Genomic DNA, 23,490 nt, shown 5'->3' with positions numbered 1-23,490 from the left:
TATCTAAGCCCACAGTTTGGGGTCCATAATAGAAAGGAACAACAGGTCAATATTTACTTCTGTGTTGTTCACTATTGTCTGAAATTCTCCCTGAATATGTAACCACACATATTGAGATGCTGACTGCGACTCTGATTGGTCCACTTGGTAGCATGGCTCGTCCATGTCTCTTAAGCTGTTTTCAGACATGAACTCTGCACAATTTGGTTTCCGTGGTTTATCAAAAATCTCAGTCAGAGGTGCGGCAGGCGGAGGCAGGGCGTAACATTAATTCAGCTGGGTAGACCATGTGTTTTTGATTACAGCGCTGAGTTTCTGAGTTGACATCTTAGCCACCTACACTGCTCATCTTTTTCACTCTGATATATTTATATAATATTTTAGTTTTTCAGCCATTTAGTTATCATCAAAATATAAGAAGGGGTCAATTTCTTAAAACTAATTTAAGTAGAACAAAACAGGGCTGAACAACAATTTTGACTTGATTTTCAAGAGATGGAGCAAAGTGCAGTAAGAACACGTGTAACGTCTTATTATTTCTCTGTCTTTCCTTCCTTCTTGTCTCTTTTCATTCCTCCATGGGAAGGGAAGAGAGGTAAGTTTGCTGTGTTATGTTTGTGCTTCTGTTGTCTCACCGCTGGTTTGTCTGATCCTGGTTCCCTGTGACTGTATTTCAGTGGCTGCCGTCTTGTGTGGTTTTTGTGGTAAATGTATTTTACCAAATATTGTTTCTTACATGCTGAGTTAATTACTGTTGCCATGTCATGATGACAGTAACAGTATGGTTGTAAGGGTAAAATTCTAGTAAAATAATGTTTTCTAAAAAGGGATTCTGATTTTCAACCATAATATTGTAACCATACAGATAGATTCACCCCCAAATATGGAATTTTAAAACAATGTTACACACGCCTGTAGAAGCTACAAGTTTGTATGTTATCAACTGCATTTTGTAAAAAGCTCACTGTTGCCATGGTCATTTTTACCACAACAACAAAAATCATGTTGGCCATGATTGGATAGTTCAGTGTTACATTTAATTTACGCCAGAGTGACCATGATTTCCCTTTCTAACCTGCAGGGTTTTTTGGTATGTTATACTTTGGGCACTTTTAGCTATGTAGTCGTTATATCAAGAATTTTTAAACACAGTTATGTACGAGGAGAACTAATGATAAAGTAGTTTTACAAAGAAGGCCTGATTAAAAACACAGATCAACACAATATCTCCAGAATAACTATGGAGATTGTAATGACCCCTCCACTCTTATTTAGTACAGTTTGATATATAATTATTTTCCTGCCTCCTGTGAGATCACAGGTTCACTGCAGCAGTAAATAATGTACACAACAAAACAGTAACAGCATATATAAGTCAAGTAGAAATAATGAGATGTACAGTATATGGGTCAGGATCCATTAGTCCAAGTGAAGAAAAATCTTTATGCGACCCTGTTGCCCATAAATACGTTAATATGTCACTAAATTGTTTCACCAATTACGTGGTGATGACACATGTAATTGCTTTCTGGATTAAATTAAGTCACATTGTTATTTTGAATAAAGCACGGATGCTGTAAAATGGTGCATTTGACAGGTAGTAAGAGGAAAACTATGTGTGTGTGTGTGTAACAAGCACATTATATACATTTGTGTATGTGCCTATTCAGCTGCATATTCCTATCATAATAATGAGCCTGTATATACTATGAAATACTCAGCCACTGACCTCAGACCAGGCTTTTATTAATCAAAGTCATTTCATAGGCTAAAAAATGCATTGTACCAAAAATGCACCTGACTGAACCTCATTCTTACACCAACATACACACAACCTCTCAAATGGGCTCAAGTGCATTTGTTATTTAACAACATGGACGCTGGACAATTTAATAGTAGCAAAGACCCTAACATGGCATTTGATGGAGCAAAGTAGAGCCGGTTATGTCTGCACTCACTGTGAAGGTTTGTCCTGAACCCTAACAGACTGGGAACATTTGAACATGAGCATTCAACAGTGATACTGCAGCTACTACAAGTGGGTGTAGCTTTTCAAAATATAATACTATGGAGGAAACATTATGAAAATTGTGAACATTTTCTTACATACTTTAATATCAACCATTTTTCCAATCATATTACTTATTAGCATGGCATCACTTACTGATACAAAGTTAAGTTTTGGTTGTCATTACATTACATTATATATTTAGAGTTAAATCAATAAGATTTCAGCTGGACCCTGAGAAAATAGACTTCCCCTGTTGGCTGTGTAAATCTGACCTGAACTCTATCAACACATCTGACTGCGACACAAACCTTCTCACCTCCCTGATGCTCCCGTGGCTGAATTAACACCTCAAAGCGTTTTGGGCTGTGAAAATGACTTATTATCGTTTGTGCTCAACAACGTTCACCTTCACGATACACTCTCTCAACATAATCTGCGATGACACGTTTTGTGACAAGTGGTTTGTTAAAGGGAGGATACGGAGGACCAGATGTCCTTGGTGCTACAATAAGTACATTAGCCCCTTAAAGGGCTGACACTCTTTTTTCCCTCTTAAAAGGATGTTTTGTTTGTTTAGGAGGTTTTCTTTTTCATATATTATTTCTGTCATCCCCCCCTCTTTTTCCTCTTATCTTCCTTTCTTGATCCCCTTGTTTTGTCAATTTTCTATCCTTTTCACATGTTTTGTACACTCCTCTCTTACCTTTTCCACACCTTTTATGTTTCTCTTGCCTTTTCTAACATTGTCTTACCTTCTTACGATATTTTTTAATACTTTTAGTCCTTCCAGTTTTCCCTTTCTTTCTCTACTTTATTTCACCACACCATACTGACACAGACACAGATAGTCTGACCCGCAACAGGTATTGATGTTTGTCATGACACTTCCTGTTTGGCAATTTCTCGCTTTTTTGCAGAGCTTTTTACCATACTTTCTTTGCATCTTATGTTTTAATTTCCTCTTGTCTTCCATTGTTTCATCTCGAGTTCATTTTCCGTCAGATTGATATAATATCTCTTTCTCCCATTTCCCCCCGCTCTTTCATTTTCTCTTTTTCCTTTCCTTTTCTCTTCCCTACTCTGTCTTGCATGCCTTATTCCCATTATTCTTGCCCTCATGTATTTTATTTGTTATATTTCTTCCCTTCTCTCGTTCTCATAATTTTTTATTTATACTTCCTGCAATGTTCCCAACCTTATTTTTTTTATTCTTTCTGTCTTTACTTCTCCACATCTTTCTTCCATTCATTTCTCACCCCTTTCCTTCTGAAATCTGTTCTTTCACTTGTCTCTCCTTCCATTCCCAGTTATCAGTTATTTTTCTGTTTATTGCATCCTCAGCTACTATTTCCTCTGTTCCTCTGCGTACTCTGTCACGATGGATGGAGAACAGCCTTTATGAGCTGTTGTTAGTGAAAACCACTCACCAGGCTGTTTCACTGCTGTTTGTTGTCAGTGACCGGTAACCAGAAAAGGTGTTTAAACGGCCGGATGAGTTTTCCTGCCGCGGCCTTCCTCCCCCGCACACAAACACCAACCTCGGTGCAACAGCGGGTGATTCAAGGCTGGTTGCACTTTTCTCACAGTGGTCCTTTAGCCATCAATAGCAGTAGTCACCTGAGCAGGCTGACCTCTGTCCACTGACGAGCAGCACAGCCTGGATGCTCTTTAGACTCAAGACATCTGCATTAGTGAATCTGCAGCTCCTCTGGGCTTTTTTGTTCCACTTTCACTTTCAAATAATTTGCAGGTATTTCAAATTGACCTCCGTTACGTTTAGAGTCAGATCTCGACACACTGTAAGTGAGTGACATTCAGCTCTCTTGGACTTGTCCATGTTTCATATATAAAATTCATGTTTGCACAAGTATTTGTTTTGTGTAAAAGGACTGTTACAAGACATACTAATATTCTACCCAGCTCACTTAAGGACAGAGGTTCATACCAGTTCTGAACATGGCCTAAGAGATAAATGGAACTCATAGCTGAACCTCATCATCTTCCACATGTGGCCTAAGAATTCTCACAGCAGCTTGTTGGCAGTCTCCTCTAGTCATTCCTGCAAGCTCGGCTAGCTCATACACTTGCTGGTTTTCAGTTCAGACGGGAAGGTGCAGTTGTAGGTGAAAGGCTGTGATGAGGGCTCTACGTTACTGTAGTATAGACACACATATACCTGAACAACGGCTTTACATGAATCTGTGAACAACTGCTTTACATAAATCTGTACTAAAAACTGAGTGGTCGTCTGGTGAGCGAGGACAAGAAGAGACCTATGACAACTCTCGTGTCAAGTATCTTTGATTGTGAAAACGGTTCATGAGAAGTCACAATAACGCCATTTATTGTATTTTATTATTTAAACACCACAAGCTTGTGGTGAAAAATAAACCCAAACTTTAGTCTTCAAACTGTTCTTGTAGAAACCGGTGAAAGATCAGATTTTTTAATCAGACATCACATGTTTTTTTAGATTTTTCCTAATCTGATAACAACAGGTTTTGTAGGTCAGTGTCTCCCAAAACTGAAAAACAAACCAGCTCTATGATGTGAAGACCATAGTTTGGGTTAAAGTTACTACCTTGTTAACGTTGCTGTGCTGTTGTCATGGTCACAGTAATAATCATCCTCTGGATCACTTTCAGTAAATATTATTAAAAAATAAATTGTCTGATGCTGTTGTCCTGTTTGCATGTGCACTAACATGACCAGAATTAGAAATAGTTTCAGTGAAGAAATGCTAAAACAGCTCCCTGTTCATCTCTAACACTTATTTCCTTGATATTTTTTTCTTGCATCTCTCTCTCTCTCTCTCTCTCTCTCTTTCTCTCTCTCTCTCTCTCTCTCTCTCTCAGGCTTTTTCGTGGTGGCCGGAGCTGATGGCTGAACATGCAGAAAGCTTTCTGTCTCTGTACAGAGCCGATATGGACGGTGCTCTTCAGGTGCAGCCTGTCGACTCCTGGGACAGTTTCCCACTATTTCAGCTCCTCAACAACTTCCTGAGAACTGACCGTAAGTCTGACCCTCCCTGTTCAGACAAGCTGAATTTTACAGCAGTTCTACTGCTGAACATTAAACTGTGTTATCAGTAAGTATAAAATAGTTCAACTGTCTCATTATTGTGTCCAGTCTGACTAAAGGTCAACTAGCCGTGCAGATTTGTAAAGGGTGACCCTAGTAAAAAAGCACATTGAGGCAAACTGTGCATAAGGATGTAAGCTATTGCAGATTACTGAAGATGGAACTCCTTCTAGACTAACTTATCTGTATGCAGCTCTCGTTGACAGATATAAGGGAATTGAAAATCCTGCTCATAAAATGTCTCTTTTCACCAGGCTTTTGTTAAGTAAAGAGTTCTCACTACAGTGCACAGCCTTGTTATGAAGAGTGTACATTGGTTTGTGCTTCCTAAGATCTTTGCACTATCACCATGTCTGCTTGAAAGCTAAGGTTTGAACTGTGTATACATACATTTAATATATGTTAGTTCCACCCTCACACAGTTTCTCACATTTCAATCTGAGCAGATCCTGCACCCTGCTAAAAACAAGCCCACTTGTCCAATCCTGGAAAGCCACCTAACCCCATTATTAGATTACATGCATAGGGATGAGTATTGATAAGATTTTAACGATTCCGATTCCTTATCGATTCCTGCTTATCGATTCGATTCCTTATCGATTCTCTTATCGATTATTTTTGGGCAAGGGGGGGAAAAAAGAGCACAAACGGGTTTATTTACATTAATTTTCTTTTATATAATTTTCTATAATGATGCACACCATATACAGTATGTATACATAAACATTTACATTTTTTAAATAACCAAAAACATTCACGTATTCCTCTTGAACTAAAGATAAACCTGACATTCTTCTGTAGAAATTACGATAAAATAAAACTTATATAACTTAAATAAAACTTACTCTGTTTAATTTAAACATGTTACTAGAAACTACAATGCTCCTTCCTTTTTTAAAAAGGGTATATGAAAACTGAGCTGCCAAAAATTAAACTAGCAGTGGCAAATACCATCAAGTCTGCACCAGCAATTGTAATCAACAAAATCAACAATTCTTGTGCAGAAAAATAAGCATGTCTGCTTTCTCCGGAAGGTTACGGGGTCTTTCAGGACTAATTGTGTCTCCAGCCGTGGAGAACACTCTCTCAGATGGGGTGGAGGATGCCTGAACACACAGATAGGACTCAGCTAGACCTGACAGCAGGGGTAAAGTGTGTCTCTGGTCCCACCACCAAAGGGTGGCGTTATTCGTAGAGGGGATGGAGGGCAGACTTCTGTACAGCTGGACCTCTTGATGCACTCTCTGGGCCATGGACTCAGGGAGCTGTTGTTGTTGCAGGGACTGCGACGTTACCGCCGAGCGAAGCTGCAGTAGCTGCCGAGCTACTGCGACGTTACCGCCGAGCAAATCCGCAGTAGCCCCGAGCTACTGCGGGTTGCCGCCGAGCTACTGCGAAGTTACTGCCGAGCGAAGCCGCAGTAGCCGCCGAGCTACTCCGGGTTGCCGCCATGACATGTTTGCTGCCGTCTGAATGAAAAAGTTTGCGCATGCGCAACGGCACAGGGAACCGTTAGCAGAATCGTTAAAGAATTTCGCTAACGATTCCAAGGAATTGGTTCACTGGGAACCGGTTCTAAACAAGAACCGGTTCTTGATTCCCATCCCTATACATGCATTGCATTTATATAATATAATGGAGTATTAGGGCCATATGAGATTTCGAGGTAAGTGTTGTAATTCAGAAGAAAGTCCTATTTTGACAAGAAAAACATAAGGGGTTAGGGTAATATAGTGTTACAATTTAAAAAAAAAAAAAAAAAAAGGGAGCAAGGAGAAACCATTCTACCCGGAGTTTCACCCCACCTGCGTCCAAAATGTTCATCTCAGGATATCACGCAGATGTAACCAATGATATTCAGTCGAAACATTTCTTCCTTCACAAAAGGGACATGTCTGTGTGTGTCTTTCTTAAGAACAGACTCAGTAAAAGTCCTGATGATCTTCTGAATACAAAAACAATGACATTTCAAAATCCTTGTCCTCACCCTGTTGCTCGTTTCATTTTACTCATTTACATCCTCTCCTGTCTACTCATTTTTATACCTAAAAAAAAAAAAAAGCCCGGAGATTTTTTGGGAGGAAATGCCTCATACGCCACAGCACATGGCAGCTAACAGTGCTAATTAACACTGGTGATGCCAGAGAAAACAAGGCTTGTTAAGCGGGGAGGTTAACGACACCTCGCATGCTAAGACAGAGAGGTAATTAACACGGAGGAGAGACACAATGAGCTGCCCACAGTTTATCTTTAGCTTGGTGTCATCTGACCTGTAGCAGGTAGCAGGCAAAGACGTAATCACAGCGTCCCCCCCATCTGATTCATTTATTCATTTTCTCATCATGGAGCTGAATTTGATCAGTTTTACACACAAGCTTTTCAGGTCAAAATCTTTGCAATCCGGTCTGCTGCTCCTGAAGAAACGGTAATTCCTTTCTGCAGGTTTACTTTTCAAAATGACAAAACCAAACCTATCTGAGAAATAAATTGTTGGACTGCTCTGGACTCACCACCGCTATTTATCCTTTTATATTTCATACCAAATTTTTTTCACCTGGTTTGTGAATGCGTGAATGTATTGTTTTTTGTTTTTTTTTCATGGAGCACATCCTCACTGTTACAAAAGAAAGACATTTTATATTTGCAACGTGCTGTTCTATGTCTCAAGGTCCCAATTCTGTGAAAAAACAAACAATGATAGTGGAAACTTTAAAGTATGACAATCATCATCACTACACTGCTGTATTTGAAATTGTTGTAGCATTTTCTTCCCTGACAAACTGCCTCTGTCTCTTAAGATTTAATTTGACTGCTGGAGAAAAATCTCAGCTCGTTGCCTCCTCTCTCTTCGAGCCCTCTGTCGGCGCCGAGGCTTTGTCTCAGTGCCAGCAGAGATTTGGCGAGATGCAAGGCGCTATTTAACATGGCTGATGCCAAAGTACCTTGGATACAGTAACAGACAGGCAGACAGACAGACAGCCCAAGGGCACTGTTGGAAACAAAAAACTCAGCAATTCATTATGTGAAGAATCCACAAATCTCTGTTTTGTGGCTCATATCTTTTATATATTTCTTCTAATTACCATGCTCTGTTAATGCCGTAATTATTCCAAGTGTCACAACATTAGCTGACTTGAATTGGAGTGTAATCAGGCATTAGAAAGAGCTGAAACACAGAACGAGCTAAATCATAGTTTTGACTATTTACACAAATGAGGTCTTCCCTCCTTGTTAATTACATCTAAAGTGAGAGGAAAGTGATTTATATCCAATCTGATACTTGGGTGACAAAATTAAAAGGAAAAAAAACAGGTTTGGAGGATAATAAAGATGGTTTACAAGTTGCCTTATCTGAACCTCACAATGATTAAATATGAAACATCTTTGACTTCATTATTTGTTCACAGCAATACTTTTATCCATTTAAGCCATTCAGAAAAAGCAACAAAACCTCTGCAGTGGCCACCGATTGACTGATCTCAGGTGACTTGATAATGCTTCCCAGACTCTTTGAGTGTATTTTCTCTCAGTTGTTCTGTGGATTATTTAAATGCTCACTTGATTGTCAGCGTGTGAAGGCGAGCGGTTGCGAGGGAGATGGTTTTTGCTCTCCGGAGGGCATAAAAGGCTAGTGTTAATCATGATGGAGCCGAGCGAGAGGAATTAAAACTAATGAAGTCCTGAGAGACGGGCCTGCTCGCTTCTCACCCAACACACTGTGTTTATTTGTCTCTCCCCACTGTGGACTGTTACTGTCACTGAGGACTGTTTGACAGGCTTAATCACACCTGAGAGGTGTGGGTGGGTGAGGCACTTCACTATTGCAAATCTTGTTCTACCTTTGTGAGACTGATAAGCATCTGGTTTAGTTAATTATCTTTATGTCTTTATAATTGCGGTGCCCATTCTACACCTGTCTGCTTGGCATGAGCTGTTCCCTTGTCCTGTGTTTTTGCTCTGGAGCTACTTCAGAATTATTATTTTGCATTAGTGAGTCCTTCCCAGTTCCACAATATACTGTCACTTGTTTCTGTTTGTGTGCTGGACGTTGTGTCTAGATCTTTTTGAAGTGTTTTAACGGTCTATGGTGCAGAGTGAAGTTTGAAAAGTTAACCTTTTTTATCAAATTAAAGAGAATTTGCTTTATTACTGCTCATGTATGTGGTTTATATATAAGTTTGAATTATTTACTGATCTGATGTTTTTTATTCATTGGATGTCGTCTCTTTCAGAGGTCGGTTAAGCATAGACACAATCCTCATGACCCAAGTTCACAACTTTTCAAAATATAAACTCTATTATCCACCTTGTTAAGCATTAGAGCTGCAACAATTAGTCAATTAATAGACTAGTAAAAAAATTAACCAATAATTGTAAATGAGTTTGCCAAATACTTGCAAATTCCTGTATTCAATCATGATCATATTCTTTCCTGATCTTTAAGCAGGTGCTGTGTATATCTGTACAGAACCAGAAGAGTTAAATCTTTCTTCAGCTGCGAAGTGAATTTCGTAAAAAAAACAATTAAAGAAGTTCACTGTCATTGAACATTGTCATAAGTTTTTTATCTAAAGTACTGTACAGTTGTAATCACATTCAAACACCAACAGGCTGATGACATTTGGAGGATTGAAGCATCTCATCTGAACGACCTGCTGAGCCACAGCCGCCCATGAACTTTAGGTCCATAAAAAAAATATTATTGATATGATATACTTTTGAGAATAGAGTAGAACATCATTCTTTGCTGTTACAAAGGAATAGAACAAGCATAAGTGATACTTGCCTTGACTTTCAGCATAGATCTGAAACCAAGCACCGCTTTCCAGATTCTCACTCATGAGCGTTCGCTGGTGCCAGGGGGTGCCAATCAATTACATCAACCTTTTTTAGATAGTCCATCCCCCCAGACAGGGCAAAATCATCTTGTCTGTTTTAATTTTATCTGAAATGTGAATAAATACTCTTACATGATCTCTTGTCTCCGCCCCCCCACAGCTCACCTGTGTAATGGGACGTTCCACAAACACCTGCAGGACCTGTTCGTCCCCCTGGTAGTGCGCTACATCGACCTGATGGAGTCGTCCATCGCCCAGTCCATCCACCGCGGCTTCGAGCAGGAAACCTGGCAGTCGGTCAAGTAAGAGTCCGCCCACTCCTTCATCACCACGAGTCTTAGCTTTAGACACCCTGTGCACTGCAGCGCTCTTTCCAGCTGCTGCAAACTGAAGAATCCTCCAATGGTAATGACAGCAATGTATCAACAAGGCTAAACCGGTATTTTCAGTTTTAAGAAAATACATTCAGACACAATCAAAGCAAACATATGTGTCCCCCTATTTGTTTGAACTTAATTTTTTCTTTAGAAACCTTGGTTGTATCTAAAGTTTGTTTTAAAATTATTTCAAGAGGTAGGTATCAAATGTTTATAATCTCAGTTAAAATACTGAAATACAGTAATATACATTTCTATAAAAATATACAGTGCATATATATGATTTAACATAAATTCCAAAACGTAGAGCGCAGAGTAAGTTTTAATGATGTTTCTCACATGTGACCAACTCAAAACTGAAATAAAAAACAAAATAATACAAATATCTAGGATGAATAAGAAGTATCAAACACGAAGAAGACTCTGACTCAAACGCCAGAGTTGACATGCTGTAAACAAAAACAGAATTTATATGTTACATCTTAACTGAACACTGCAGAGATTTCTGTGTAGTTGTGACCACGCATGAGCAGAAAATCTCATGCTGTGTACATGTGTGAAAGGCATGCTCCGGACAAAGTTGGGACCTAAGTGTGTAGACATCCTCCAAAGCTCATATGTGAAAACAGTTACACACACACACACACACACACACACACACACACACACACACACACACACACACACACACACACACACACACACACACAGTCCCGACTCCATATGAACAAACCTTAACTGCAACACACACTGGCTCACTTACTCACTAACCCTATCTCTCCATGAATTTCCCTGTGTACAAAGAGATTTTCTTTATCTGACGTAACTCTCCATGTTTTTGGTCAGTATCAGTGTTCGAAGCTGTCTCTTTTTGTCCTTTCACCTTGTGTTCACAATGGTTTGTCAAGGTTTAATACCGTCTGCCGCGGAAATGTAACAGAGAAAATAAAACATGAGGAATTGGAACAAAGGTAATGCTGCACAGGACGCCATAGGAACAAAAGGAGGCAGAGATGAATGTACAACACACACAGCAAGGACACAGTCGGTGACGATGTGCTGAACTGTGCTCGTTAACAAAAAGCACCCCAACTGAGAGAAAATAGAATAAACAGAAGTCAGCATTGATTTTTCCGCCTTTTATTGGTTTTTGCTTTTCAAAACAAGTGGCTACTATTATATTCATTCTTCTGTGTGTGTGTGTGTGTGTGTGTGTGTGTGTGTGTGTGTGTGTGTGTGTGTGTGTGTGTGTGTGTGTGTGTGTGTGTGTGTGTGTGTGTGTGTGTGTGTGTGTGTGTGTGTGTGTGTGTGTGTGTGTGTGCCTGTACTTAAACCTTTGTGAGGACAATTTTAAGCATAGAGCCTGCACAGTGAGGACATTTTTGGAAAGTGAGGATATTTTGACCGGTCCTCACTTTTTCAAAGTGCTGTTTGATAGTTAAGGGTTGCTTTTAGGGTTAGGATTAGGGTTAGGTTGGGGTTGGGGTAAGGCCTTTAGTTTGGATGGTTAAGGTTAGGATGGGGGGCTAGGGAATGCATTATGCCATTGAGTGTCCCCACTAAAATAGGAGTACAAACGTGTGCGTGTTGTGTGGCATTCTTTGAAAAACTGTTCCTCTCACTATTTCTTCTCTTTCTCTTTGTCTTTTATTATTTTAACGTTTTCCTGTTCTGCATTGGATCGGCCTCACCACTGACAGGTCCTTAACAAACAATTTAGCGAATGTTCCTCTTCCCAAAGTCCCCAGCCTTCCGCTAACGCTGCCACAGATGCCCAGTTTCTCAGCACCGGCCTGGATGGGACCGCTGTGTGAAAACACGTATGTACAAGGCTGGTTAGACGCCTCAGAGGCTCCACCGTGGTCTGGACTAGAGGTCTTTACACACTCTGAGAGGTTGTAGCACAACAGTAATTTACTGATTGGATCCATCAACAAGAAAAAGACCCAGACCTGAACCAAAACAGACCCAGAAACTGTCCAATCTGTATTTACTGATCTGCCTCCAGTTGGTTTGAAGGCAGAGTGGAGCTCTTGGTCTGTGACCTTCTGGACATTGTGGTACACACCAGCCCATTCTCCTCACTTACTTGTCCGTCCATCCACCGTGTATCCTTTTCTCTGCTGACATTGGAGGAATAGGATACACTCTTGATCACATACACCTGTTTATTTGAAGTTTAAAGCTAAAGTTATATTTTTATCACGCGTTGACAGTACCAAAAACTCTCAATAATACATCATGCACATATTTCATAAGACTTGACAGAGAAAACCAGACAGAATTTCCATGTCTCCCAGTTTGGCGCTTCCAATCATCTGTAACTAAAAACGTTTCCTCACTTTGAACACTAGGGGATATACTATATGTGTAATATGAAATTACAAACACAAGAAAAACAGCATTACGATATTTTTTCGCAGACTCACTTCATTAGCTAAACTCTACACTGTCTTGCCTCGGTCAACTGAACTAGTAGCACGTTAGCATACTCATGATGGTCTTGCTAACACATTAGCATGGTATCAAAATACATTATTTTAACATTCTGGGGAGCAAACTTTGTCTAACTAGGCTTATGCTTAATAAGAGTGTTATTAATATGGAGGTGTAATTAGCCTGTTGACATGCCAGGTTGAAACGTGGCTTGACTTCAAATATCTCTGCACACCTGAATGTGTAATAGGTGTGTCAGGTTGTGCTGCCGCACTTACTGCAAGCATTGTATTCACCACGTTCATCCTTTGTTGCTCGTATTTAACTGTTCCAAGTCCTACAGGGTCAAGTCATTTTACAAAGGACAAAGTCTGACCTGAAGTGTTGAATGTTCAAATCAGACCTGGATCAGTTCAGGTCAGGTATTTGTTTTTGGGGGGTTCAGGTATGGTTGAAGACCTCTAGCCTGGCATGTTTGCTGTCTGTCCTGAATTCTCCCCAGTGCCATATCCGCTCTGCTTCTGTTAATCTGCATGTTTGTTTAAGAGTCTTCATCGCTATAATTTATCGTTATGTCATGGAATTTCTCTCGTCAGAACTGATAATTGTAAAATGTCTGAGTGAACAGAAGAACATGAAACATTATTCAGTGTTAATGAGCCAGACTCAGCACATGAGGGAAGTTTGTGTTTGTCCCTGAAGATTTGGTGCTGTGCAACGTGCATATGACAATGTCAAGGATGTCAATGCCATAATAATACATCACCTCAATTTTGTGTTGCAGCTTGCAAGGATTAAATCTACCTGACATCTTGTAAGTTGAGAAATGTTCTGTGTTTTGACGTCAGAAAGTTCTTATCGAACAAAAACCTGCCCTTTCCTCTTCACCTTCAAAATGTACCACAGTATCAAAACGTGGCAAAACATAAAGGACAAACTGAACAACATCCAGATTGTGTTTGCTTGCCAGTAAACAACAGGTCAAAGCTCACGTGGAGCACTTGTATGTATGTAACGGGCGATCATGATAAAGATGTTTTTTCGGGAAAATACAGTTTGTGGAATTTAAAGTGTATATTTAAGCAGCTTCAGAACACGTAAGTTTGATTTTTTACCATGTCCATATTCTTAAATATATTACAATTTAAAAAAACTTCACAAACACAAAAAATTGTAATCGTCATATCAAGCAGGGTGCATTCTCAAGTAACTATACTGTTGTCTAGAAATCACGATTTTTTTATATAGCAAATGTTTTGGCTAAATTTAGCTGATTTTCCTTCTGTTGTCTTTACCTCTGCTAAATGTTAAATCATCCATTAAAATAGTAATAATGCAGATTAGCAGCTCTTTATTTTGGTCAGTATGTGACTACCATTTTATTTTAAAATATTTATTTTTATCATTGACTCCTATCACAGTTTTTAATCTTGTAGAGGAGGTCATTAAAGAAATCAAATGTTGCATCACTGCTAATAAGCTACAATGGCTGTTTCCATTGTGGGTCCTCCCTGATCTCTGCTCCAAAATTCACCACTGTTATGATGGCTTGCTACTGGGCAACTGCTCTGAGTGTCAGCAGAGCACATTTTTGTCAGAATTCTCTAAACTCAAAGTCAAATTGAATTTGATCTTATTTTATTATTTCCGTATTCACAAATCACAATTTGCCTTTTCGGGCTTGGATCTGTAAAAGGTGTGACATCCTCTGCCCTACACTGGAAAACACAGAAACCTCAGAGAGAGTCACTGACCCGTGTGGATTTACCTTTGTATGGAAACATATATTTTTCTGTTTACTGTGGCCTTGAGACAGGAAATGTGTATAGTAAGAAATACAATCTATTGTAGTAATTTTAATATTCCTATTAATATTAAATAAATCCCATTTCATGCAATTTTAGATGAGTCTTAATTACATCTTTATTTATTCTTTATTCGGAAGGGACATTGTCCTTTAATTAACATTCATAGTTAGCCAATGGCTAATTTTTAACTTTGCAGTAAAGTTGTGCAATAATAAACAATATAACAATATAAATAGTAAACAGCAGGAACAATCTCTAAAAGGCAGACAGCGTTATTTGAATACAACAGTATGTGCATGGATGGTCAGTTTTTTTTTGAATCCATAAACTCGATGAATTGGCTGTGAATATCAGAAAGATCATTTGATCTAGATTCACCTGCTAGCTCTTGATTTCTAGAGACATCAGTGTTTTCATGTGTATTTTACAGCGAGATTGTGAAGCTGAGCTGTCAGTGTTGGTGGCAATGGGGGATATGGTGGTGGTGGTGGGGGTCCCTGGAGGCTGATTGAGGGTGTCTTTCTTAAAAAGGCTCCTCATTCCGACTCCCCCAGCCTTTCCCACAACACCGACCGCACTGTTCTTCTACCTCACTTCATTTGGCCCTCCTCAATCCATTAAAAAGAGAGCGAGAGAGAAAAAAAAAAAGCTGGCACTTCATTAGTGAGCACAGACGGGCGAGTGGGATCGTCCCGCTCCCCGGGGAGCAGGGCCGAGCTCGCTCAGAGAAGAGCACCACTAATTAGACATGAGGGGGATTGCCACAGAGCGTTTAATTGCACTGCGGACTCAGCCCAAAGCGTTTATTCCTGAGCGCCACTTGTTAAGGTAACAGTCTTTTAAAGGCAAAGTGAGAAAGTGAGGGAGTGAGTGGCACTTGTTTGAACCACCCCACCACCACCCCTTCTCATCCACCTCCATCCTCCCGTGGCTGTCATTCTAGCTGGGTGCTGTACACTTGGATGTCGGTGGCGGAGAGCGTTACCATGTGTTGCTGTGAAACCTGTGCGCAGAGGAGAAGGCGGGGAGACGTCCATCTGTCTCTGTTTCAGCCTCGTGCTGTGTTTACTGACTGAAACCACTCAGCTCTGCATGAGAAACAACCAAAACCTGTTGAAGAACCACTATAGGGCCTCAACACACACAAATCTTTTTCTGAGGACACTGATGTGTTCTCTGACCACTGGTCCTTCAAAGCACTTATCTACGTCAACATGTGCATGTTTAAAAGGTGTTTTAGATATAGATATATTTCCTTCCTTCAGTCCTTCTCTTGAAATCAGTTGGCTACAGCCAGACAATTTATCATACCACCACAATGTGAACATTAAATGAATGATTTGCTGAAATTATTTATGACACAGTTTTCAGAATCTCAGCACATATGGTGTTTTTGTTGATGCCCCTATAGCCATCAGTATATAAAGTCAGATAGACGATAGACAGAAGTTAGCGAGTAGGTCATGGAAAAGTCGTCTAGCAGTTGGCAAGCAGTGTACATTTATGTGTTTGTACCACGTCCTTCTGCCAAGTTCTTTCCAGTAGTTTTTGTGTAATCCTGCTAACAAACAAACAGACAGCGGTAAAAATATAACCTTGGTGGAGGTAACACAAAGCATTGGAGTGTGTGCTGCTCACCTTGGGAGTGCTGGATGTACTCCAACCAGACAATGCTGATTGACTTCATAGTGATGTCAAAATGACAACATCCCACACAGCATATGAATAACTTATATCTACCTGTAAAAGCTTCAGGTCATGTCCTTTAGGATGCAGAGCTCGGAAAATTTATTTTTTAACTATGCAGGAAGTTATTTTACAAAATGTAGACATTGACAACTCTATTAATTGTGGAGATATCTTGGAGAATGTATATTATTTTTTCAAACCATATTTTCTCCGACCTTGACCTTTTACCAATGAGTTAGAAAAAGTTAGGCTAGAGATATGTCACAAGTAATATTCACACCAAGTTTGGTTCAAATTCACATTCACACTAACACACAAACACCGAAATGAGAAAAAAACAATTCTCTGCATCTGGCAACGTAAGCACACCAGGTAAAAATCTGTGCACTATTATACATATTAACAAATAAGCATCATAGGAGTTTAAATTTGGTAAAATCCACAGGTCCATGGTAAAAGTGAGTGATCAAGTTGTGTTTGTTCATTACAGTTAAAAAAACCCTTCTACTGTCTCTGCAGTAATGGTTCCACCACCTCAGAGGATTTGTTCTGGAAGCTGGATGCTCTGCAGATGTTCGTGCTGGACCTCCATTGGCCAGAGCCAGAGTTTGCCAAACATCTGGAGCAGAGACTCAAACTGATGGCTAGCGACATGATGGAGGCCTGCGTCAAGAGGTCAGACTGAGAGGTTACCACAGCTGGACCTCTGGGCTCAACTCTGGCACAATCTTTGTTACGCTTTCTTTGGATTATTGTTCCTCACACTGAATTCCTGTTTTTTCTAACCACCTGAAAACTAACCTTTACATGTTCTAAAGATCCAAAACATCAAACTTCATTTGCTATATTCATTGGCAAACCTTAAAAAATACACAGTGTGTTTGTAAAATACGCTGTCACAACCAAATTGTCCCACTTGTATATGTATTATATGATTTCTGCTCATTTCGGGGGAACCTAAGTAATAAAAACCTCTTTGTTTTTATCCCTCAAGAACAAAATCAGCGTTTGATGCCAAAATGCAAAGAGCGAGTAAGTCCACAGACTTCCGCGTGCCGCTGTCAGTCTGCACCATGTTCAATGTGCTGATGGACGCAAAGAAGCAGTGCTCCAAACTCTGTGTGCTGGATACTGGACAGGAGGTAAGCTCACAGTTGGTCACATGGTCCATATCCCCAGATGGAGGCTTGGAAGTCAGACCTGAATTAGTCATACAATGTTTTCGTAAAACAAGCAAGTACATTTCAGAATTGTCTCGAAATACAAATTAAAGCACTATACTGGAACGTACATTATAATAGAGCAGGGATCCTTTGAACAGGCCATACTTCCATCCAGCCGCTTGGACTGATGTAAATGGGTGTCCCTATATTTTGCTTATCTTCTCACAGTTAGGTTCTCACAAACCGTGACCCACTCTCTACAATTAGCTAGATTTGTTTTTTAGATTGTACTTCTAGAATGAAAACAACGTTGTGCACATGATCAGGAAGCCAAACAGCATTTGTGCTTAGCTGTGATTGGTGCATTGAGTTAAAGGTGTTTTAGTGAGGACTGTCCATGTTCACCAAAACTGAACACACAGATTTACTCCAACTCTCTGACTAGAATCACCTTATTGTAGTCACTCCATTAAAAGTCATTTTTTTCTACTTTAAATGTTGGCTTGACCAGGCCCTGATCTTTTAATCCATTATCAATTTAAAAAACTAGTACTCACTCATAGAAAAAAGTACAAAACAAGAGGATAAACAGAACTAGCAGAATGTTTTTCGTGTTAGGAAAATAAGTCTTGGCTGAATATCAGACAAAATCACATTTGATGGGTGGATGTTTGTATTTTTCAGTTCACATCTCACAGTTCATCGTCAGAGAAGGTCCGTCAGCTTCAAAAAGCCTCTGCTGTCTTTTATTTTCAGGCTTCATACTGAACAGGTCAAGTCAGACTGTCAGATCAGCCACTAAACGTGAATGTTTCCCTCCGAACATCCAGCAGACGGGGAGTTCAGGTGTATTTGTGTTCACTTGAAGCGGCCAGACGCTCGACACAAGCTGTTAAATGGATGACCGTGAAGCCTGTGTAAGGCAGCAGCCTTGGCATTGCTGAGAGCGAAACCCTTGGCCACCGGCAGTCTTGACAGAGAGCTAAGCTCGCTGTTCTCTTAACCTTCAGCTTCCTCTCCTCTACAGTTTCCACAAGCCGCTGCCGCTGCCACCGCAGTTCGAAAAACACCATCTGTCCATTCATTCCTGCTGACACTTACTGAACAAATGCCTGCAGAGAGACACACTATTATACCAACCAACTTTATACACATGAACAGTTTCCACATACACACTGGTTCTGCTGCAATAGTTTAACGTTTTATGTCGTGTTTTCCATGATGTTATACAAAGATCACTTCAGGTAAACAAGCGCGACAATAAAGAAAGGTGGAGTCAAAGGTGGGGTCAAAGTGCAACATACACAGCTCATCAAATGGTAAAATTCTAAGGCTCACATGTGAGATATGCTGTAATTATAGTCCTGAATTCCAAGTTTATTGATTTATTAATTGACAGATTCAGTGGGTAGACATAAAGTAAATGCAAATCAGCTAACTAGTTAAGAATAAATGGAAAAAGGCAAAAAATATATATATATATGATGAATATCTTTAATAGACTTTGCCACAAAAATGTTATATACGATATCTACAGTGAGTATGGTGAGTTTATATGTTCAGCACAAGGCAAGTTTGCAATCTGTATCGATGTTTTCCCCAAAAAACCTTTGTCCATTCTGAAGTCTGAGAGTCTGAATGGACGTCATTAATAGATTGTATTAGATGATTTGAGATATGTTTGATATACGCTTATCGTTTGAGGGGGGGGTTGTTGATGCCGGACGTGGCTTGATTGAATTCCAGGGTCTACAAGCTCCCATTTCTGAGTCTAGTCTTGTGATACAAGAACTTGTTGTATATATTAGACCCTTTCATGAGTTGCTAGATACAAAAGTGACTACTGTACATCGTTAGCTAGTTAGCAAAGCATTTTATTACAGCAGAGATGAGCTCAATTTTAAAACATTTCTTAAACTTTTGCTCCACCATCACTCTTACTACGTACTCATGCCCACTGCTTCAACATGTGGAGAACTGAGTTTGACAGACCTGTTATTCATAGCTACGGTCGCCAAGCTATGATTGGAAAGTTACTGTTTTTCACCAGCGAAGGCTGTCACAGGTACATTGACATCATATGATGTTAGGGGTCAAAGTTTACAGTATCCATAACATACAACATTCGGATGTTTACCTGACCCTACCAAGGTCAGGGCTGTAAACATGGCACGGTTTACTTAAAAGGTTTTGAAAGTGTTTTTGTTAAATGCTCATTATTGAGAGGAAATGGCCTCCTGCTGCAGCAGCATCACAAGCAGACTAAGATATAATAACAGGTTTAACATCCTAAATTGACAAAAATAAAATCTTTGAATTTTGTTATCACCACTTGAGAAGTGATTCTGGCTTTCCAAACACAGCAGCTGTTCAGTCTGTCAGGCTGAACTTCATTCACCCCAAAACAGAATAACCTTGATACTTAAATGTTTTTTGGATAAGGGAGTGAATCATTCTAGGGACTTTTCAAAGGGAGAAGATATTTACAACTTGTCTGCTTTCTGCTAGTTTCTCCATGTTTTCAAAGCCAACAGTGGAAGATGAATTAAGACCCACAGAGACTGAAATCATGATAAAAACTTGATAATGTTTGAATTTATAGTTCTAATCAGAACTGGACTTAAATGTTTCTGCTTTTTCTATTAATTGGCTGACTATGTTTGCATTCTTTTCTTTGTCTCATGTTCTCCCCGTCCCCCATGTCCATGTGTCCTGCACATCATTGTTTGAATCCCAGATTGACAAACAATGGGTAAGTCTCCTCCATCTCCTCATCACCTTTTTTTTCCTTTCACAACTCTCCACATGAGCTCCATCAAAAAAGAAGTCCCCATATTATTATAACTCAAATCTAAGCACATTTTATTGAAGCAGTTGAGACTTTTTTCAGGCTGTAGTGGCGTGCACCAGTGGTCCTGGAGAGACCTAGTACTGCATATTTTACATCTTTCCTTACTATTCTTAAAATCTTCTTGATTGATTGAATGCATTTGGTCCAGCTTCTCAGTTAAAGGTGGAGCAAAGACACTGAATAACATGCAGTGTTGGGGCCTTTAAGGACCTGAAGACTTGATCTAAATCGTATTACAAGCATCAGGTAAAAAAACAATGTTCGGGATGTTATGGACGTTTTCTCAAAGCTGGTGAAAGTAGAACTCAGGCAGCAGCTGATGTCTTATGCAGAAGATTTTAATGTAGACTTGATGCATCAAGGAGACCAGAAGGTGGAACAATATACAAATGCTAACAGAGTAACATGAGCAAGTGTCACTCCCAAGTCTGAAGATGTCTCCCACAGCATCCCAGTATATCTCCCTCTACTAGCGTCACCCATTCCAACAGCACATCCATGAATGGCTAGAATTGCTGTCAACCCTATGTTACATGTAGGTGTTCACATCCTATTGGATAGTAAGCCTAAAGTATTTATTCCTTAATCACACTTTGTCCTTACGGCTTGCTACTGGTGTAATGCAGAAAAAGGTTGAAGTTGGTGCCTCTCTGTCTTGGGCATCTGAATAGGATATGAAAGTCCATGAGCGTAGACACTACAATGTACAGTTGGTTGGTCCTTTATCTACAGTATAACCTGACCTTGACTACTGCTAAGAGAGAGAAGATATTATCTCTGGAATTATGCACTTATATGAACACACTATCAGAGTCCGTTTCAGAGGGAGTGTGACTTCATTTTCTGCTCAGGACACCATTACGCCGCGAAATCTTTACATATATGTAAATAAAATATTAGATAGCAGTATTTATAATAAATCTGATCTCATCAACAGGGTTTTCTGTTGTCAGATGGCTAAACAAGTAATAAGGGACTGAAACAACATGTTAACCACCATTCACTATCAAGTCCGTTTCACTACATTGTCTGTTAAATCATCATACACATGAGTTCAATTTTAACTTACAGAGCGACAGAATATCGTTCTTGTTTTGTCTGTCTTCCAGAGCACAGCCTCCATCTGGGTAACAAAGTGCTGCTCTGTCTTTCGCCCAATCACTGAACAGCGTAGACGCAGAGAGAGGTGAACCTCTTACTCGCATGACAGTCCTAGAAACTATCTTCAAACGAAGGCGCTCTTTTGGAAAAGAGATGCTAAAGGTGTCTGGAAAGTCAGTCAATCTACAAATGAGCTAAGTCAGAGATGTTGCCTGTGATTGCCTCTGATCATGCAACAGAAACAGTTTGAGCCAAGTCAAGTTGAAAGAGCAACAGCCGATGAGAGAAATCCCATCTCTTGGCCGGCCTGCAGGATTTCCATGAATGTGGCTTAGGTGATGCAATGTTCATCTGCCAGTAGCTGCTGGGACTGAGGGCCGTCTGACCTCTGACCTGACCGCAGCCGTCTGAGGGGTTTTTAAGAGATATCAGTCTGACCCAGGTCCAGACCTTTGAATATTTGCCTCACTAATATATTCTTTTTAAATTTGCTCCTCTTCACCTTTTCTTCTAGTTTTTTTTTTATGTGCAGACATTGGGTGTTTTGCTGACCAGCTTTGCATATTGCCTGCAAAGAATCTGCACTTGACAGTGTAATCCAGGCAAGAAACACTGCTGGATTCATGAATTCTTCCTTTACAGTCCCTGGTTAAATTGGGGTGATTAACTGAAATCAATGAAAATGCTAATTTGTCTGCAGCCATTTTGTTGCTGAGGTAATTTAAATTGAGAGTGGTGGGGTCGTATTGAAAGTATGACCCGGCTCAGAATCTAAAACATTTCACAGAGCTGAAGTAGCAGCGACGGCGGCTGGAGCTCAATGAACAGATAAATGTTTTTAAAAGCAATAATTGTTCTTTTCAGGTTTAACTGTGCACAACTTCTCCTCTCTGCTTTTTTCGGATGCCTTTGTAGAGAAAAAGAAGGCGAATGCAGCGATGTTAATTGACGTAAGGAGACGAATAAAAGAAAAGCTCTCAAGATTTGCCAGAAAGATTTGCCGCGCTGAAAAGGAACTGCCATTTTGCGGACTTGTGGGGGGGGGGGGGGGGAAGCCCCAGAATTAGGGCTGGCAGCGGTGACCTCCCTGGACCCACAATTTGTCAGCGATCTGTGTGCTTTGTTGATTGAAATTTTTAATTTGGGTGTTCTTTAGACGGCCAGTGAAAGGCCATTGTCGCCAAGAGATGAACTCCCCTGCTGCTGCTGCCTTTCAGCGCTCAGCCCCAGCCTTTTTTCCTCTCCTTCCTTCAAGGGAAAAGGTGCCATGAATATGTTTTTTTTTTTTCTTTTTGGGTGGTGAGGGGGGGGGTAAAACGAGACATGAAATGGCGGATTAATTGAATCTTGTGTGAGCCTTTGGTCCTCGCAGCTGGACCGGTGCTTTAGAGAAATACAAGGCTGCTCTAATTGTAGGGAGACGCACAAAAAGTATCCTTCAGATTCCTTCGCTTTTCCAGCGCAGACGGGAATGTCATTCAGCTGCATAATGGTCCTATTAGCTGCTTAACTCAGCGGCGTTACACGGATGGGAAGGTTTTCACACCTCGCTGTGCTCAGAGGGAGGGGTGAGGTGTGTTTGTGTGTGTAAGTGTGTGTGTGTGTAGACTTGATGTTGTAGGTTTTTATTTTACAGCTCAGACAATCCTGTTCAGTACATCAGGGAGGCAAGGAGTCAGTTTTAGTCTTTGTGTGCCATCAGTTTTTTTGAAATAATGAAATATTGCTTCTTGCCCCCACCCCCCTCCCTCCCCACAATGTCTCCCCGGCGATACGTCTCTCCCTCACCTCTGTACCCCCCCCAACCCCACCCTGCAGCAACAGTACCACTCCAAAATCGATGTCCTGATTGACGAGTCGTTTAAAGAAATGATTTCCTCCCTCATCTCAAAGGTAAAATCTCTTTCTGTCCTCCAATCAAATCCTCTCGCTCTCTCTTTATTTGTTTTTGATTTTTTACTTCATTTGATGCTTTTCAGCGTTCTTTTTTATTAGATGGAGGGAGTTGGGTCCAGCCTCACTGCTTTTAGCTTTGTTATTTATTCTTTGGAGTCAAATCTTCTTCTTTTGATAAATAATTAGCTGCTTTGCTTCCACTCTGGATCCTTTATTTGTTTTTTACTTATTATTATTGT

General features: G+C 40.2%; 1 protein-coding gene across 1 annotated transcript in view; it reads left to right on the top strand.

Annotated features, from left to right (window-relative positions):
* The window catches only part of LOC133009352 (calcium-dependent secretion activator 2-like), a 113,822-nt gene that overhangs the window by 66,889 nt on the left and 23,443 nt on the right, over positions 1-23,490 (top strand). Inside the window, exons 16-21 of the mRNA XM_061076835.1 lie at positions 4,867-5,023; positions 10,091-10,232; positions 16,760-16,915; positions 17,235-17,382; positions 20,141-20,155; positions 23,174-23,248. Coding sequence (XP_060932818.1) covers positions 4,867-5,023; positions 10,091-10,232; positions 16,760-16,915; positions 17,235-17,382; positions 20,141-20,155; positions 23,174-23,248 — 693 coding nt within the window. The remainder of the gene's footprint in view (positions 1-4,866; positions 5,024-10,090; positions 10,233-16,759; positions 16,916-17,234; positions 17,383-20,140; positions 20,156-23,173; positions 23,249-23,490) is intronic.

Source organism: Limanda limanda, chromosome 8 (genome assembly GCF_963576545.1).
Source record: "Limanda limanda chromosome 8, fLimLim1.1, whole genome shotgun sequence".
NCBI classification, from domain to species: Eukaryota; Metazoa; Chordata; class Actinopteri; order Pleuronectiformes; family Pleuronectidae; genus Limanda; species Limanda limanda.
Note: the sequence above shows the minus strand (reverse complement) of the source record. Positions and strands in the feature narration are given on the sequence as shown.